The sequence below is a fragment of the Ranitomeya imitator genome, chromosome 2 (assembly GCF_032444005.1).
Source record: "Ranitomeya imitator isolate aRanImi1 chromosome 2, aRanImi1.pri, whole genome shotgun sequence".
NCBI classification, from domain to species: Eukaryota; Metazoa; Chordata; class Amphibia; order Anura; family Dendrobatidae; genus Ranitomeya; species Ranitomeya imitator.
Window position 1 is genome coordinate 847,347,755 of NC_091283.1, and position 12,486 is coordinate 847,360,240.

The 12,486-nt window shown below is 52.3% G+C and overlaps 1 protein-coding gene across 1 annotated transcript in view; it reads left to right on the top strand.

The window, feature by feature from the left end:
• TDRD1 (tudor domain containing 1) overlaps window positions 1-12,486 on the top strand; it is a 63,236-nt gene that overhangs the window by 32,592 nt on the left and 18,158 nt on the right. Inside the window, exons 12-15 of the mRNA XM_069754354.1 lie at window positions 9,747-9,917; window positions 9,993-10,346; window positions 10,436-10,546; window positions 10,636-10,806. Coding sequence (XP_069610455.1) covers window positions 9,747-9,917; window positions 9,993-10,346; window positions 10,436-10,546; window positions 10,636-10,806 — 807 coding nt within the window. The remainder of the gene's footprint in view (window positions 1-9,746; window positions 9,918-9,992; window positions 10,347-10,435; window positions 10,547-10,635; window positions 10,807-12,486) is intronic.

Below are 12,486 nucleotides of genomic sequence, written 5' to 3' on the forward strand. Positions count from 1 at the left end.
CTGCGTTCCACAGGTACAAGACTTCTAGTGCCGGGCAGCCCCCAGAAAACATGTGCTTGCTCCCCTCTGGTTGGCATGCCCTGTTCCTTATTTGATCATCATCTTCTCATGTGTGTCTCACTCTCCATGTGTCCTCAGCTCTTAATCCTTCTGTGTCCCTCCCCCCTGTACCTGGGTGGGCTAACAATCTCCACCCTCTAGCTTCCCTGCAGAATCTATTCCCAATATCTAATAAAGCGAATAACTTCTCTCAGGATGATCGGATCAGTACACGGGCAGTATCAGCGCATGTGGTTTGTTCTGCCGGTCGTACAGGGATCAAACCTGGACCCATTCGGTCGCTGTGGGAGGCTGATCTCTATATCTCAGGTTCCAGAACTCTCACTGACCCGGGAGTTGCACTGTCAGATGCACAATTTCTTCAGGGCTATGAGGATATTTTTTATGAGCCTGTACCTCAGACGATGCATCCATAATTCTTAATTTCTCCATTGCCACATTGGGGGACACAGGACCGTGGGTGTATGCTGCTGTCACTAGGAGGTTGACACTAAGTAAATACAAAAAATGTTAGCTCCTCCTCTGCAGTATACACCGCCCACTGGCTCCGGATAATGCCAGTTCTTGCTTAGTGTCCGTAGGAGGCACACTGCGTCTGAAATTTTTCCAGACGTTTCAATTTTTAATTTTTATTTTCATCTTTGCGCAAGAGGACGAAGGGGTGACGAACCCTTTTAAGGGGGCCAATCTCCCCCGAAACACCAACAGGCGAGCACGGCGAGTTTACTCCCTGTATCCTTTCCTGCGACGTGGGATGTTTGGCCGTGACCTAGCCCTGCGAAATCCTAGGGGAGCGAACCCTTAGGATACACAGAGGCACTTTCACTGAGCACAGTCCGGCCGCTCTCCCTCTGCACCACCACTGTGGAACAGCGATGCTGCATGGAGCTCCTCAGTCCCTCTCCACCCCCTCATCAAGAGGGCGGTGGATTGAGGTTGACTGCACCTTCCCTCATACCTCACTTGAAGAGGACCACAAGCGGTGAGTCTGATAGGGTAGGGGGGGGGGCTCCCAAGCGCACCGCGGGCTCGGCCACATTTCGCGGCCAGGCACCGCTAATTTAGTCCCCGGCTTCGGCCTTAGCTAGGCCCACTGCGCGCGTCACGCGCGAGGCCTCGCCCACCTCTTCAGCGCTTCTCGCACATTGCGAGAAGCGCCTCTCAACTCTCGGCGGCCATCTTGGACGGAAGAGAGAGCTCCCGGTGTCTCACAGGAGCCTCAGAACGCCCCCTCTCCGGTCTCAGTGCGGCATCCGGACACAGGACCTGGGTAGGTGTGCTTCACACTGACACAGACCCTCCTACTCCTGCACACAGTGCTCCGCTCACTGGCTGCACAGGTGCCCCACAGCCCTGCACAGAGGTTAGCTGACAAGATGTCTCTGCATAAACCCAAAAAGTCTGCTAAAACACATACAGTGTTCTTCACTTCTTGCACCTCCTGTCAGGCTGCGCTACCAAGCGGGCATACTGCTCTGCTCTGTAACGCTTTTGACCCTAAATGCGCTCAGGAGCCCACCGCCGCAAACGAGCCCGCGGTGACCAGCCCCCCTGAGTGGGCTTCGTCACTTTCGCAATCTATGGCTTCTTTGACTAAAGCTATGGAGTCCCTCCAGGATCCATCCAGGAGCAGGACCACTAATCCACCTATTCAGGACGTTTCCCCTACGGCTGCGGAATCTTCAGCCTGCAGGGGCCGCTCTCACTCTAGGCACTCGGCGTCCGTTAGCTCCGCTTCCCACTCTCGCTCCCCAGGCACCTCTTCCGACCAGGACTAGATCTGTAGTCGCCAGGTTATCAGAGCACTATAGATAGTCTCATCGAGGCCGTCAACCAGTCCCTTCAGGTTGATGAGGAACCGACGACCTCCAGTACAGATAATTCGGTATCTTTTAAAAGGCCCAAACGTACTCACAGGGTGTTTGCCAATCACCTGGAGTTACAGAACATAGGCCAGCGGCATAGGGGGCGTCCAGACAAACGCTTTCAGGGCCAGAGATCCCTGGAGTCCAAATATCCTTTTTCTCCTGATCTCCTCAAACAATGGACAGAATCCCCTCCTGTGGATCCTTCAGTCTCACGTTTGTCCTCTAAAACTGTCCTATCCGTGTTGGACGGATCTTCTATCAAAGGTCCCACAGACCGCCTAGTTGACAGTCTCGCCCGCTCAGCTTTCGAGGCACTCTTTCGCTCCGCTGCTAACTGGGTAGCCAAAGCCCTGACTTCTTGGGCAGACTCCCTGCACAAGGCCTTACAAAGCAGTGATGTTCCTTCTGACTTAGCGGAGCTAGGAAATCAAATTTCTCTGGCGGGTGATTACTTAGTAAACGCTTCCCTGGACGCGGCGAACTGCTCTGCACTTACGGCTTCAAACACTGTGGCGATTAGAACAGCGCTATGCCTGAGGAATTGGCGAGCGGACTCCGTCTCTAAAAAGTCCCTCACATCTCTGCCGTATATCGGGGGCCGTCTATTTGCCGAAAAGCTGGACAAACTGATTTCACACACTACGGGGGGAAAAAGTACTTCCCTTCCCTAGCAGAGGTTCAGACAACCGTTCTGACGACAGCCGCAGGCTCGTTTTCGGCCCTTTCGTGGATCTTACGCATGGCATTCCTCAGCCAATTCTCCTGGCTCGGGGCGTCGCGACAGCAGAGACATAAGCCCTGAGGCTCCATACAGGCCCAACCATTTCTGGAGGGGCTGCTCCACACAGTCTAGGTCCAGGGGATCCAGACCCCAACAGTCTTCCTCTAAATGACTCGCAATCTCTTCCGGACGACACTAGCAAAGTAGGCAGACGCCTTCTCTTGTTTCGTCATGTCTGGCTCTGTTGTTCACGACGAGTGGGTCAGGGATCTGGTGTCCTCCGGTTACAAAATCGATTTTTCCTTCCCCCCTCCAACCCGGTTTTTCGCTTCCCGTCCTCCCGAAGCGGGAATGCGCTCTCGGGCTTTTTCCAAGGCCATTCAGTAGCTCCGACAAGATGGAGTGATTGTCTTGTCCCAGAGGATGAAAGGTTCCGCAGCTTTTATTCAAATCTGTTTATGGTCCCCAAAAAGGATGGAACGGTAAGTCCCATCCGTCATTTCAGGATGGAATCTCCGTTCCGTCATTGCCTTGATGGAACAAGGCGAATTCTTAGCATCCATCGACATCCGGGATGCGTACCTCCACATCCCAATATTCCCACCTCATCAAAGGTTCCTTCGCTTCGCCATCGGAGAAGAACATTTTCAGTTCACGGCCTTGCCTTTCGGCCTCGCCACCGCCCCCAGAGTGTTTCACAAAGGTCATGGCGGCTGTCATGGCCATTCTGCATTCTCGGGGTCTAGTCGTGCTTCCTTACCTAGACGACTTACTGGTCAAAGTCCCATCCTTTCGAGATGCGAGGAGTGCGTCTGCATTTCCTTGGATACTCTTTCTCGGTTGGGCTGGTTGATCAACCTAAAAAAGTCATCTCCTGTGCCAGCTCAATGGATCTCCTTTCTGGGCATGACCCTGGACACCTCCCTGGGGTTGGTGCTTCTTCCTCGGGACAAGGTGCTGGCTCTTCAACAGTGGGTCTGGAAGCTTCTTCAGCCGTCCCCTTATTCCGTCCGTTTCGGCATGAGGATTCTCGGGAAGATGGTGGCCGGAATGGAGGCAATTCCATTTGTGCAACTGCACCTCCATCCCCTGCAGCATTCTCTGCTGGACGCATGGGACGGGAGTCCCTTTTCCCTCGACTGTGTCCTCTCTCTCCTCGAGTCAAGCAGTCACTCCAGTGGTGGATGTTCCGATCCTCTCTCCTCCAAGGGATGTCTTTCCTCCCAGTCCATTGGCTGGTAGTCACTACCGACGCCAGCCTCCTAGGCTGGGGTGCGGTTTTTCGCCATCACACTGCGCAGGGAACTTGGACTCGTCATGAGTCTCGCCATCCCATCAATATCCTGGAGATACGTGCGATTCTGCTATCAAGGGGGAACCCGCAGTGGAGCTTGAAAGCGCGAGGTAGAGCACATCCTTCGCTGGGCCGAAAACAACCTCTCTGTCATATTGGCAGTTCACATTCCAGGAGTGGAGAATTGGGCTGCGGATTTCCTCAGCCGGAAAGGTCTCGCCTCAGGAGAGTGGTCTCTCCATCAGGACATATTCCAGCAGATTTACCATCATTGGGGTACTCCGGACGTAGACTTGATGGCTTGCGGGTTCAATGCCAAGGTACCTCAATTTGTAGCCCAGTCCCGGGACCCCAGAGCAATCGGGGCAGGCACGCTAGTCCTTCCTTGGAGTCAGTTTCGCCTCCCTTACCTGTTTCCCCCCCTGCCCCTGCTTCCCAGAGTAATCATGTCTTCAAAAGGAGATTTGTACACTGATTATTATGTAAAAAGCTCATTGAGTAACTACTCCAACTCTATTAAAGCCTATAATGCTCTTATCGCTGAAGGGATTTTACAGAATATCTTTAACATGGCAGCGCAGAATTTTAACTACAAATCTCCTTTTGAAGACATTATTTTCTCTGGTCGGTGAAGACCTGTGGATCTGCAGCAGCCGCTATCTATATGCTCTAATCTCATCCTAACCAGGTGATCAAATTTTGGTATATATTCTCCTCTTTGTAACGTGGATAAGACCCTATTGCACTCTTTGTCTCCCCATTGTTTTCCAATAGTTCCCAGAGTAATCAGGAAGATCAAGGCAGAGGGTGTCCCGATGATTCTCATTGCCCCAGATTGGCCTCGCAGGGTGTGGTATGCAGAGCTGATCCAGCCCCTCGCAGAAGTTCCTTGGCGCCTACCAGATCGTCCAGATCTACTTTCTCAGGGCCCGATTTACCACCAGAACTCAGGGGCCCTGTGTTTGACGGCATGGCTGTTGAATCCTGGGTTCTGACTCAAGCGGGTTTCTCCCGTGAGGTAGTTTCCACCTTTATCAATGCCCGAAAGCCGGTGTCATCGTGCATCTACCATCGGATCTGGAGGATCTTCTTCGATTGGTGCAGAGGTTGCCCTCTGATGGTTTTCAACATCCCTACCATCCTGGATTTCCTCCAATCTGGTCTTGACTTGGGGCTTTCGCCAAGTTCCCTTAAAGGGCCTGTCTCGGCCTTGTCAGTCCTTTTTCAACGGAAAATCGCTTCCAAGCCTCAGGTCAAACTTTTTTTTTTTTTTCAGGGAGTCTCTCACGTGGTGCCTCCCTACAGACCGCCTCTAGAGGCTTGGGACCTTAATCTGGTCCTAGGTGTCCTGCAGGAATCACCCTTTGAGCCGTTGCAGGACATCCGTCTATCATAGAAAGGGACCTTCCTCGTCGCTATTACCTCGATCAGACGAGTCTCGGAGTTATTATTATTATTTATTGTTATAGCGCCATTTATTCCATGGCGCTTTACATGTGAGGAGGGGTATACATAATAGAAACAAGTACAATAATCTTGAACAATACAAGTCACAACTGGTACAGGAGGAGAGAGGACCTTGCCCGCAAAGGCTCACAATCTACAAGGGATGGGTGAGGATACAGTAGGCGATGGTAGAGCTGGTCATGCAGCGGTTTGGTCGATCGGTGGTTACTGCAGGTTGTAGGATTGTCGGAAGAGGTGGCTCTTCAGGTTCTTTTTGAAGGTTTCGATGGTAGGCGAGAGTCTGATGTGTTGTGGTAGAGGGTTCCAGAGTAGGGGTGATACGCGAGAGAAATCTTGTATACGATTGTGGGAAGAGGAGATAAGAGAGGGAGTAGAGAAGGAGATCTTGTGAGGATCGGAGGTTGCGTGTAGGTAAGTACCGGGAGACGAGGTCACAGGTGGATTAGTTGGGAAGCAGAGTTTAGAATAGATTGGAGGGGTGCGAGAGTGTTAGAGGGGAGGCCACAGAGCAGGAGGTTGCAGTAGTCAAGGTGAGAGATGATGAGGGCATGGACTAGGGTTTTTGCAGATTCTTGGTTTAGGAATGTACGGATTCGTGAAATATTTTTGAGTTGAAGTCGGCAGGAAGTGGAAAGGGCTTGCATATGCGGTTTGAAGGAGAGGGTCCAAGGGATGAGAGGGTCTGTAATAATAGGTAATGGTCCACTGTGTCAAAGGCAGCCGACAGGTCGAGGAGGAGGAGGATAGAGTAGTGTCGCTTGCTCTTGGCGGTTAAGAGGTCATTGGTGACCTTAGTTAGGGCAGTTTCAGTGGAGTGGTGTGACTGGAAGCCAGATTGTAAGCGGTCAAAGAGGGAGCAAAAAGAGAGATGGGAGGACAGTTCAAGGTAGACGTGTTGTTCCAGTAGTTTGGAGGCATAAGGGAGAAGTGATATAGGGCGATAGCTAGATACAGAGGATGGGTCAAGAGAGGGCTTTTTGAGGATAGGTGTGATGGAGGCATGTTTAAAGCTTGAGGCGAAAACACCAGTTGTTAGTGATAGGTTGAAGAGATGGCTTAGGGTTGGGATGAAGACTGTGGTGAGGTTTGGGATGAGGTGGGATGGGAGCAGGTCAAGCGCACAGGTGGTGAGATGCGATCTTGAGAGTAGAGTGGAGAGTTGATCTTCTGTAATGTTGGAGAAGTTGGTTTTGGAGGTGGAGGGCTGGGAAGTCGGGAGGAAGTGCTCTGGGGGTTGTTGACCAAAACTGCCTCTGATGCTATTAACCTTCTGCTTGAAAAATGAGGCAAAGTTGGCTGCTCTTTCCTGTCGGATGCCGTTCCTTAAGTTCCACCGAGACAAGGTGGTCCTCAGACCGTCCCCTACTTTCCTCCCGAAGGTGGTGTCTTCCTTCCACCTCAATGAAGATATCATACTTCCATCACTTTGCCCTACTCCAGCGCACCGCATGGAGAAGGCTCTTAACTCCTTGGATCTTGTCAGAGCTCTCAGGAAGTACGTGTCCAAGACTGCATCCTTTCGTCAGACGGATGCTCTGTTCGTGCTCCCGGCGGGACAACGGAAGGGACTGGCCACTTCTAAGTCAACAATTGCCAGATGGATTCGGTCAACCATTCAAGAGGCTTACTGTGTCAGAGGCATGCCTATCCCTTCGGGCCTCAGGGCACACTCCACTCGGTCGGTGGGTGCTTCCTGGGCCATTCGAAATCAAGCGTCTGCAGAGCAGGTTTGCAAAGCTGCAACCTGATCTACCCTGCACACATTTTTAAAGCATTACAATGTCCATACTCAGGCATCCTCAGATGCAATCCTGGGCAGACTTATTCTGCAGGCAGCGGTTGCGCACCTGTAGACAGCAGGTGCCATAAGTTTACACTGTTGGGTTGTTATTCCCCACCCAGGGACTGCTTTTGGACGTCCCACGGTCCTGTGTCCTCCAATGTGGCAATGGAGAAATAGGGATTGTTGTGTACTCACCGTAAAATCCTTTTCTCCGAGCCACTCATTGGGGGACACGGCACCCACCCTTGTTTTTGGCTTGTTGTCTATGATGAGTGTTTTAGTCTTTGACATGTTGTTACTACGGTTAAATCTTGTTAATCTCCTACTGCTTGGCTACGAACTGGTATTATCCGGAGCCAGTGGGCGGTGTATACTGCAGAGGAGGAGCTAACCTTTTTTGTATTTACTTAGTGTCAGCCTCCTAGTGGCAGAAGCATACACCCACGGTCTGTGTCCCCAATGAGTGGCTCGGAGAAAACGATTTTACGGTGAGTACACAAAAATCCCTATTTTTATGTTGTAGACGGTCCGCCTGGGAAAACAATAGACGCATCTTCCTGTAGCCACCTGACATGCATGCTTTAATTGAGCCCGCAGGCATCTCCTTGCTTCCTGCTGGCGTGGCTTCCTCATTCAATCTTTGAAGTGCCATCTGCCTGCTACACTGGCCTCAGTTCATTACCATACTACAGGGCCTTCATTTGAGTTGGGAAAAGGTGGGGGCCAGGTGAATTCTGATATGGGACAAAATGGAATCAAGCCAATCTCTATTAGTATGCCCCGTATCCAAGATGGCGGCTGCTCCCTCATCACAGTTGTCATTCTTTGATTGCTTGATACATCACGTCAAATGTTCAGGGGTCTAAGTAAATGATTAGAAGTTGCATTTTAACCTGATTGTCACTCGGGAAAAATAAAATTGTTCATGAATTTTTATATATTTTCAAGAAATGTCCTTTAATTCCTACAGAATAAACGCTGGTGTCAGTGAGGTGGACCCTCTTATCTGATAGTGATGATGCATTTTAGCGACCGGCCATTAAGTTCAAAGTTTTGGAAACCTCCTGAATAACTTCTCCCCCAGATATAGGACTCTCCTCTCTGGTGCAGGAACCTGGAGTGGGCTCCATTCTTGTGCCTGCTCCATACAGGGCAGGCACTGGCTGTGTTATACAGCCGGCACCTGCCTCTAACGGCAGCGATAAATCTGACGTGTGGGATGTGGCCGTGCAATGTCCATAGTGTTTTTTGCTCAGTGGGGGTTACCACTTGCTTGGGGTCTGTGGCCGTTCAGTGACCACAGTGTTCTCAGCTCTGGGGCACCACTTGCCCGGGGTCTTTGGCTGTGCAGTGTCCGCAGTGTTCTCAGCTCTGGGGTCACCACTTGCTTGGGGTCTTTTGGCCGTGCAGTGTCCGCAGTGTTCTCAGTGCTGGGGTCCCCACTTGTGCTGGGTCCTTGACCTTGCAGTGTCCCCAGTGTTCTCAGCTCTGGGGTCACCACTTGCTTGGGGGCTGTGGCCGTGCAGTGACCACAGTGTTCTCAGCTCTGGGGTCACCACTTGCGCTGGGTTCTTGACCTTGCAGTGTCCCCAGTGTTCTCAGTGCTGGGATCCCCACTTGCTTGGGGTCTGTGGCCGTGCAGTTTCCCCAGTGTTCTCAGCTCTGGGGTCACCACTTGCTCTGGGTGCTTGACCTTGCAGTGACCACAGTGTTCTCAGCTCTGGGGTCACCACTTGCTTGGGGTCTGTGGCCGTGCAGTGACCACAGTGTTCTCAGCTCTGGGGTCACCACTTGTTCTGGGTCCTTGACCTTGCAGTGTCCCCAGTGTTCTCAGTGCTGGGATCCCCACTTGCGCTGGGTCCTTGACCTTGCAGTGTCCCCAGTGTTCTCAGCTCTGGGGTCACCACTTGCTTGGGGGCTGTGGCCGTGCAGTGACCACAGTGTTCTCAGCTCTGGGGTCACCACTTGCGCTGGGTTCTTGACCTTGCAGTGTCCCCAGTGTTCTCAGTGCTGGGATCCCCACTTGCTTGGGGTCTGTGGCCGTGCAGTTTCCCCAGTGTTCTCAGCTCTGGGGTCACCACTTGCTCTGGGTGCTTGACCTTGCAGTGACCACAGTGTTCTCAGCTCTGGGGTCACCACTTGCTTGGGGTCTGTGGCCGTGCAGTGACCACAGTGTTCTCAGCTCTGGGGTCACCACTTGTTCTGGGTCCTTGACCTTGCAGTGTCCCCAGTGTTCTCAGTGCTGGGATCCCCACTTGCGCTGGGTCCTTGACCTTGCAGTGTCCCCAGTGTTCTCAGCTCTGGGGTCACCACTTGCTTGGGGTCTGTGGCCGTGCAGTGACCACAGTGTTCTCAGTGCTGGGATCCCCACTTGCGCTGGGTCCTTGACCTTGCAGTGTCCCCAGTGTTCTCAGCTCTGGGGTCACCACTTGCTCTGGGTGCTTGACCTTGCAGTGTCCCCAGTGTTTCCTTTATGGGGTCACCGCTTGCTCGGGGTCTTATCTTTGTATAGGTCGTTGTCTCTTCCGTCACTGAATGTTTTCTGTCCCGCAGAGGATAGTAATTGGTACCGGGCCAGTGTGGTGCGACACGTCTCCGGTGACTCTGTCCTCGTCGGATACTTAGATTTTGGAAATACAGAGATTTTGCCCACTTCACGTATCCGCCCCATTGAGCCGGATCTCTTATCCGTTCCTTTCCAGGCCGCTCAGTGCACTCTTGCAGGTAAGTGACGGGGGTCTCGGCCGTCTTGGCTTAGTAATTGGGTGGTAGAATTAAACCAGTGATGTTTCCTCTCAGGTGTGAAGCCTCCGTCAGGAAAATGGAGCTCAGAAGCCACAGACTCATTCAGGGCACTCGTTACGAATAAGATATTGAGCGCCTCTATCGTGGCCAATTGTGACCGAGTGTTAACCCTCGAGCTGACCGACGAGTCTGCTGCAACAAACCTATCCATATCACAACATCTTATTACGGCCGGACTGGCCATCCCCAGCACAGCGGCCTGTGAGGCCACAGCAGAGGAGGACGCCGGCGAGGACCGTGCCGTGCCGCTGAGGTGGACGACCCTTAGTCCAGGGAAACAGACTGAGGTGTCGGTGTGCATGCTGCAAAACCCTGGAGACTTCTTCTGCCACATCCACAACCACACAGGTGGGCTTTTCTCGCATTTACTATTATACTATCAGTTTTATGTCTTGTGGCCATCGTGTCCTTCTCCTCCCGTGTTTGTTTCTCCCCAGATTTACAACTTCTCAATCAGCTGAACGAGTCCCTCAGACAGTATTGTACAGCAAATAAAGCCGAGGGATATGACCCAGCGAAAGACGAGATCTGCGGAGCGTATTATGCAGGTAAGGAGCATAGACTGGGCTAGCAATGTCTGCCAGCGTGTAAAGTGACCTGTGCTTGGCGTACTGATGAGCCCGTGCATCCCTCATAGGTGACGGGAACTGGTACCGGGCTCAGGTGAAGGACTCCAGGCCCGGGAACACTGCAAAGATCCTGTTTGTGGACTATGGAAACACCGACGATGTGTCCGTGGACAATCTCTGCAAAATCCCCTCCAGCTTCCTGGAACTCCCATTTCAGGCCGTTTGCTGCAGTTTATCTGGTAAAGATTGCATCTGCGGAGCACTGAGGTTTTTTGAGCGATCGTCTCTCCAACTCCTGTTCTCATATCGAGGTTGGGAGACGCGAGTGCACATGAGTCGCCGGCAAGGCTCATGGGGCATAGCAGTGGATGGGACCCTGCGCCGACATCGCTGGAGCGCTGCCGGTGCAGGAGGGGAGTAGCTACCATTTGTATTTCACAATTGGGAATATAGTAATTAATAAGTGATTGACCAGATAACGAGAAAAAAAGATCTGCATGGCAAAAATGTGTCTGTGTGACATGGACACTAGGGACAGTGCACACCCGCAGGTTTCCACACTGCCGTATTTCATTCTGTGTGACATGGACACTAGGGACAGTGCACACCCGCAGGTTTCCACACTGCCGTATTTCATTCTGTGTGACATGGACACTAGGGACAGTGCACACCCGCAGGTTTCCACACTGCCATATTTCATTCTGTGACACGGACACTAGGGACAGTGCACACCCGCAGGTTTCCACACTGCCGTATTTCATTCTGTGTGTGACATGGACACTAGGGACAGTGCACACCCGCAGGTTTCCACACTGCCGTATTTCATTCTGTGTGACATGGACACTAGGGACAGTGCACACCCGCAGGTTTCCACACTGCCGTATTTCATTCTGTGTGACATGGACACTAGGGACAGTGCACACCCGCAGGTTTCCACACTGCCATATTTCATTCTGTGACACGGACACTAGGGACAGTGCACACCCGCAGGTTTCCACACTGCCGTATTTCATTCTGTGTGTGACATGGACACTAGGGACAGTGCACACCCGCAGGTTTCCACACTGCCGTATTTCATTCTGTGTGACATGGACACTAGGGACAGTGCACACCTGCAGGTTTCCACACTGCCGTATTTCGGTCTGTGTGACATGGACACTAGGGACAGTGCACACCCGCAGGTTTCCACACTGCCGTATTTCATTCTGTGACACGGACACTAGGGACAGTGCACACCCGCAGGTTTCCACACTGCCGTATTTCATTCTGTGTGTGACATGGACACTAGGGACAGTGCACACCCGCAGGTTTCCACACTGCCGTATTTCATTCTGTGTGACATGGACACTAGGGACAGTGCACACCTGCAGGTTTCCACACTGCCGTATTTCATTCTGTGTGTGACATGGACACTAGGGACAGCTCACACCCGCAGGTTTCCACGCTGCCGTATTTCATTCTGTGTGTGACATGGACACTAGGGACAGTGCACACCCGCAGGTTTCCACGCTGCCGTATTTCATTCTGTGTGACATGGACACTAGGGACAGCGCACACCCGCCGGTTTCCACACTGCCGTATTTCATTCTGTGTGACATGGACACTAGGGACAGCGCACACCCGCAGGTTTCCACACTGCCGTATTTCATTCTGTGTGACATGGACACTAGGGACAGCGCACACCCGTAGGTTTCCACATTGCCATATTTCATTCTGTGTGACGTGGACACTAGGGACAGTGCACACCCGCAGGTTTCCACACTGCAGTATTTCATTCTGTGTGTGACATGGACACTAGGGACAGTTCACACCCGCAGGTTTCCACACTGCCATATTTAATTCTGTGTGACACAGACACTAGGGACAGTGCACACCCGCAGGTTTCCACACTGCCGTATTTCATTCTGTGTGTGACATGG